The following is a 7,336-nucleotide window of genomic DNA, read 5'->3' on the forward strand; positions in this document are numbered from 1 at the left end:
ATTTCACGTTCTTTTTTATCGATCGATTTTCTCCATCGAGCGTTCGTTACATCAGCGTTACGATCGCGTTAGATAATTTCCACGTAATACGAAAGTGTCGTTACACGTAACATAGAAATCAAATATCAATTTTCTGAAACGTAATCTGGTTTAAATATACTATACGTGGGAATGATGATAATCGCAATGACAAATTATATTGAACAGGAGAAATCCTTATGATGTTAAAGGATCAATAAATTTTCAATTATTTTGTTTATTTTTATAAAAAGAATACGGACTAGATATTTGCGCGAGTGCATTCCTTCACTTCTCTCTCGATGTACGACCCAAGTTCATTGGTGAAAAGAAGGAATGCGGTTTGATTGGTTAATTTGTAAAGGAAATGCTTATTTTCATATGCATTTTTATTTCTATTCCATGGCATTCGTTACATATACTAATCCAAAACGACGTATCTTTACATCTCGATGCATTAATCCAGAGTATCGATATAATATAAAAATTTTGTTATTTTTCTATAATAATATGTATAGGCTAATTATTTGTAACATTAGTTTAATTTATAAATGTAATTTTGTATTCAAGTAATTAAGATAATAATCTTATATATGAATAATAATAAACATACTATTAAAATAATTAATAGTTTTAAAAATACTTCAGCCAGTTTTAGATAGATTAACATAACTTCATAAATGAAAATAATTTTTACGATTTTAAATATTCAAATTATAGCTCTTCTACTATATTATGTAGCGTGTCAGGATTGTCAACAAAGCGTCTGAAATGGGGATAGACGGTCCTAGCGAAGAATCTTCCTCTTGCTACCGTCCCACGAGACTTCTTTTCAGCAGTGAGCAGTACATATTTGTATTTACGATACATATTTATTTACTATATAATATTTCGTGCGATCTAAAAAAAAAAAAATAACTTTTATATATTTATTTCCCGTAGAAACGAAGGAAAGCGGAAATTGAACGAAATAGTAAGTGAGAACCAGATCGATTTTATCATTTTCTTGTTCGCAGTTTCCGATAAAAAATGATTAAATTCCGGCACGTAGTGCAGCTCCAAGGACGAGCAAACTGATTTAAAACTATTTACCGACAGCATTGCTTACGTTATAACTTATGCGTGTCGCAATCTTGTATATTTACGTACACGGCATGGAAATGGCGTGCTGCACGGAATAATAAGTTGAACGAAAGACTCAATTACCTTGAATAAACCGTGATGCGCATCTTTTGTTAAAAATTTATGGAAGAGAAAAATGGATTAACGATTCTTCCTTATCCTCTTCCTTCGAATTTTGTTACCGACCGAGATGCGTTTACGGGATAATACGATGATCTCGTAAACGCCTTCGATTTGTTGTAATTCCTTCGATCGATTCACCGAGTATGGGAATCGTGTAATTGTTACACAGAGTAGACCAGGCGATTGTAAATTAATTTAATAACTGGAAACAACGCGGTATTTCGGCCAGCACCGTACACAAACGATAAATTATTTATTTATCGTGAGAGTTTGAGCAAGCGGTTTCGCGCTTGCGCGAATTGCAACGGAATATTAGGGCGACAAACGGTCGCGCGAGTTTTCCGGGCAGCCCGTTTAAACGGTGAATTATCATTCATAGACCGTGACGATAATTAACGGGCCCATACGTAGGATTCGCGCGGAATTCACGGGTGGAGGGGAGGGAGGAGGATCGTCAGGATGTCTCGCTCGGATGTAATAACCCACAACGTACACAACGTTACGGTTACTATCGTTACAGTCAACGTGACAGCAATAAAATCTATATCGCACCCATTTGCCATTTAGAGCGGCCCAATAATTCTTATAATCCGCATCGATTTGCGGAAGTAAGCGGTTTGCGTGCACGTAACCCGAAGCCCGCATCCAATCCACAAATCATCCCTGGCCCGTGTATACGTATACATACCCTCGTACCGTGATGATTTACCGAATCGTCGCGATTATTAGCACGCCTATACGAAAATCGAAACTCCGCCACTATCGATCCGATTTCCCAAGTATTCGACCAAGTATCGACCGCAATGATCCGAACGAACGAGGCAACCCTTTCGACCCGATATCTTTTTTCAACCATATTTACAGGGATCGGAGGAGGGGGGAAGAAAAATCGTACGAATAATAACGCGCCAGTTTTTAATTGCGTTCAAAGTGTTCTCGAGGATCGCGAGTAATTTAGGTGGTTTAATTGGGAAAATCGAAACGAAGCCGAATAGGGAGAGAGAGAGAGAGAGAGAGAGAAAAAAGAAAGAAAGGAAAAAAAGAAAAAAGGAAGGTTGGCGAATTGTGACGCGAGTTGTTTAAAAACGAGTTCGATCGTTAGGAGATACGTGTATGTATGTGGAATCAAGAGGTCAAACAACGCTGCGAAAATAAAATGGAACTTTGAAATATTCGTCACGGCGCGTGTCAAAAGAACGAAAAAAAGAAAAAAAAAAGAAAAGGGTCGTCAATATAGAAAGACCTATCGCAAAAATATATTCATCGAGTCAAGTAGTCCTTCGATTTAAACTATTTTCCGTTGTAAACTCCTCTTCATCCCATATATTTTACAGAACGAATCGAAGCTAAGATTCTCGCAAAAAACTTGCGACTAATTTACCTCTGTGTTTACATAATTTTCCAACCTTCATTTCGAATTAAATAACGATCGTGAATAAAAGAAATAAAAGAAAATTCGAAAATCGATCGATGTATATCGTGGAAAAGCGTGAGGAAACGCGAAGCCGTGTCGAAGGGAGAGAAGCAAACAAACGGAAGTTGTAGGTGCGCGGATGCCTTCGTTACTCACGATGGTTACTGCTTCCTAACCCGTGTTAGCTTTGTTAGCGTTTCGCTAGGGCAGCGAATGTCTGCACCTAACCTTAACCCCTTCCCGCCATTCCACTCTATGTGCATACTCGTGTTTCCGACCTTTGCCGCCTTACAACTGCCAATTTCCTTCGTCTACCTGTTATCCACCCTTCTTTCTCGAATATATTCGAGTCTATTTTTAACAAATGGAAATACTTTAGTTCTTTCTTTCTACGATTCGACGCGTAGAAATTTTCTTTCGTTTTTAAAATTTCTTTACTTCGAGTTTATTTTGTAGCATTTAGTTTATCTGGTGTAATTATAATTTCAGGCGCTGTTGATCGTTTGCGCTCTGTTCGTCTACACCGTTGCGGCAGAAACGGAAGAAGGACAGAGTGGAAGATCGCGGGTCTCCGACGAGCAATTAAATATGGCCTTGAGCGACCAACGTTACTTGAGAAGACAGCTGAAGTGCGCGTTGGGCGAAGCTCCGTGCGACCCGGTCGGGAGAAGATTGAAAAGTAAATATTGCGTATAATATTCGAACGAATTAATCGAGTTTGATCGAATTATGAAAAAAAAAAAAAAAAAAAAAAAAACGAAAGAATCGATATTTTATCTCCTTCGATTCGAGAAGATAAAATTGATTTTAATCGAGATTGAAGAGAAAAAAAATTTTTATCCTACGGTAAAAATGTGCAGTGTTTCGGACGAGGAGTCATCGAATTGTTTAGATCGGATTTATTTCCGTATTTCGAGGGCCGTCCCGAGTTTCCCTCGAAGAGTTTGCCGATAAATTTCTATAAAGTTACCAGCAGAATTCGATTTAACCCGGCCGTTGTTATCCAGGTTTAGCACCACTGGTTTTGAGAGGCGCCTGCCCGCAATGTAGCCCCGAGGAAACACGACAGATCAAGAAGGTCCTTTCACACATTCAACGAACCTATCCAAAGGAGTGGTCGAAGATAGTGCAGCAGTATGCCGGAGTTTCGTAAGGCTTCGGGATAATGGAAGCGGCTAAGAAGAAAACAACTGGATGCTGGATACACACTATAAAGAGAAAAAATATGGAACAGCAGGAGGATCTGTTTAGAATAGCCGAATATCGATGATATTCAATATTTAACGTCTCTTTATCTTTCGACAAAGATATCGAGCTCGCCAGCAACTATTCCGATTAATCCGTTATATATATATATATATATAAAAACAGTATTTTATAATACACGTGTACGTCGTAATAAAGTTTGTTTTTCGAAATGTACGATTTTTATATTTTCTCTAAAATAATTCTGATTAAACCGGGTGGTTTCGATTTGATAAAATTCTATACGAGAAATTTTATAGATATCGAATTCATAGAATTCACCAACTAACCGAATCTTATTTATTTGCATCAAAGCGTTCAAGAGAAGAATCACGAGAATGGTATATATATATATAAGAATGAAAAGAATCGGGAGAGGAATAAGGAGGAACGATCGTCTACGACCATGACGTCAGAAGCGAGGATAGCAATAATGGTGGATACAAATAGCGGGAAAGTATATATACTATATAACATGTATATAATAAGCTAGATTCATATTTTATATTTTATTCCGGCGTCTCGACCGGTTTCAATCTCACTGTATTACAATAGATAGCTTTATCCCCTATATATATATATATATATATAAACTAAACGAGAAACTTTGTTCAAGCGGCGTTTTATATCGGCTGAATTCTCATTGAAGCGTTGAATATTTCTCGTCCCTGGTTTTTACTACTTAACCGCAACGTTACGCAGTTTCACTTTTCATCCGTTAACCACGAAAGTTCGTTGCGCAACGATCGTAATAACGTGTATTCTTCTCTGGTGTGCGCGTGGCTCGCATACGTCCTATATATTTGAAATATTCCAACGATGCAAGATGATGTCGTTGCGATTTCTAATTCCCAGCATGTAACTATATATCGAAACGATGGTCGACGAATTATTAATCAATTGGAATATTATTATTTTAACACGTTCAAATATTCGATCGAATCGATTAATCTCGTCTATTTTTGTAAATTTTTTGTGTATTGATTTTTTCACAAATTTACGTTTTTTTCGAATATCTTCGAATTGTAAGTCACAATAAATGGCTCGTCGTCGATTCCGAGGAAGATCAATTCAATGGTTGAATCTGTGTCTGACCGATGTAAATCAATTAGCCTGATGTTTACCATCGAATAGAGCGTATTATTTCGTTCCAAACGTGGTATATATACGTACAGTCATGAATCTTGGATCCGTTTCGATTTTTTTTTTCTATTTTTAATTTCTTGCAAATTAATTTTTATGGTTAATTTCCACGAATGTTATAATTCGATTAACAGTAATATTTCGTTGAATCAACGAAGATTAACGAAACGTGTTTCGTTAATTATCGAGAGTTAAAAATGGATGGAGAGATAAAAATTGAAGAATCATGTAAAATCTAGCTGGTAATCGATCGATTCGAGATATATACATTGTACATTTTGGCGACCGTTTGTCCTTTTTGATGGATTGACGCACGATGATACACTTTCATCCGAGAAATACAAATATTGAATCGTCGGAGGGAGTCGAGAACCAATGTTTGTCTCCTCGGTACCTCATAGATGACACGGAGTATATGGATCGTATATACGTGTACATTCGCGCGTTTCTCTTCGAATTCATCACTCCATTCATCGCTCGACTTTTATTATATTATGTAGTTAAAGAATAACGGGATTAACTTTTCTTCTCCTGTTTCGCTTTTTCCGAAGCGATAACGAAAGAATATGGTGTTTCAAAATAGAAAAAAAAAAAAAAAAGAAAACGAAGCGAACGATCGTTGAAAAGAAAGGAAAGAAAAATTGTAGAGATACGGAGAAGAAGGCAAAGTTCGAAATGGGTGTTACCGCGATAAAATTGTAACCGTTTTATCCGTAACACGAATGTGTTCCGTTACTTTGGGTAAACGTTTATACGCGACGCTTAAGTATCTACCTTTCTCGCATAACGATAAAAAGGATAGATAGAGTTGGAAGTAAGAAAAAAGAGTCGCGCGGTTGTTTACGGTCGTTCGATGGTGACCTTTGTGTGTACCCTGTGTAATCCGTATACGATCCAGATGAAACGATCGTCTTCCTCTGCGCTCGATCCTTCGACTCGATCCATCGTATCGTTAAAACGAGGTCTCTGATTTTCCTCGACACGCGGCTGGCATCATCATCTTGAGGGATTATCGATTACCGTGCGAGGAAAAATCGAGTCGTTTCGCTCGGTTGGTAAAAAAGGGTAAAAAAGGAAAGTTAAGTCGGTATAAGCGAACGATCGTGCGACGATAGGAAGAGCGATTGAAAAATGAGAAAAATGAGAACGAAAAGAAGGAAGGAAAGGAATAACTTTAAATAAGAGTTATGGAATAAAAATCCATAGCAAGCAGTTGATATTTTCTCTACGAACGTCGCTGCATATATTTTCCTCCATATTTATTTGCACGCGAAGACGAGAAACAAGTTGACGGGGAATGGAGAAAAACTGTCCGTTTACTCGTGTACCGTATCACGTACCGTAAACAGACACAATCGACTCGATCGTATACTCGAGAATGGATGCGATCTACACACAGGCGGAGAAATAACTTTCACTCGTACGATACGTGGCGTTGTGAGCGCGGATCGGACATTTTTTATAGCAACGCTAGTACTAGTAGAAACGAATCTGTAATACGGGGGAATCAAGCGCAAAATCGTTAAAATCATTGGCTGGTTATTTACGCGGTGCAAGTTTCAGTTCGATACGATTTAATTCGATCGAGTTTGAACGTTCGAAAATACGAAACGTATTTAAATTCGGAACGCGCCGACAGGAATATCGAGGAGTATTCGTTACTCGAGTATCGAGCCGGCCCGGCGGCCAGTGTATCGCGAATCGAAGTAATATATTCATCTGGTAATCTGGACGTTGGTGTCAATCATGCGATGCATATGCGAGCCTCTTATCGCGATTTTGCCACGCTTTATCGACGATGAACGAATTTGGTCACGTAACGTGACGTAACGTAATGCAGCACGCGTTTGTTAACGCGACAGGGACAGCGTGCGAAATTAAAGGAATTAAAAGGGGAATTGAGTCAAGGGAGAGTTGGAGCGTATCGAAGATAGCTTCGGGATCGGGTGATGGAATGGGAGCGTTCAACGATTACAGGCACGTGGTTCGATAGAGATCGGTAGAAATTGCGACAGAGAAAAAGAAACGAAAACAACGGGACGGAATTAAAGGATAGAATGCTAACGAGACTAAAGCGCATAGGATATCCAATACGCTTCCGGCAACTCTTTCCAGAATACGGACGAATTTCGAACTCGTCGGTTAAATGCATTTCGCCCCAAGTACGAACGCGATTTTTATTTTTCCATCGATATACACACATATGTAATATATATCGTTCTAGGAATTTGAAACGATGCTTTATACGGATAAGATATATATATATATATA

At 38.2% G+C, this 7,336-nt stretch overlaps 1 protein-coding gene across 1 annotated transcript in view; it reads left to right on the forward strand.

The window, feature by feature from the left end:
• Positions 1 to 4,090, forward strand: part of LOC102673607 (ejaculatory bulb-specific protein 3-like) — a 5,336-nt gene extending 1,246 nt beyond the window's left edge. Inside the window, exons 2-3 of the mRNA XM_006618232.2 lie at positions 3,167 to 3,356; positions 3,685 to 4,090. Of these exons, the coding sequence (XP_006618295.1) occupies positions 3,167 to 3,356; positions 3,685 to 3,830 (336 nt within the window). The 3' untranslated portion in view covers positions 3,831 to 4,090. The remainder of the gene's footprint in view (positions 1 to 3,166; positions 3,357 to 3,684) is intronic.
• The last annotated feature ends 3,246 nt before the right edge of the window (positions 4,091 to 7,336 follow it).

This window comes from Apis dorsata, unplaced genomic scaffold (assembly GCF_000469605.1).
Source record: "Apis dorsata unplaced genomic scaffold, Apis dorsata 1.3 scaffold_344, whole genome shotgun sequence".
In the NCBI taxonomy this organism is placed as follows: domain Eukaryota; kingdom Metazoa; phylum Arthropoda; class Insecta; order Hymenoptera; family Apidae; genus Apis; species Apis dorsata.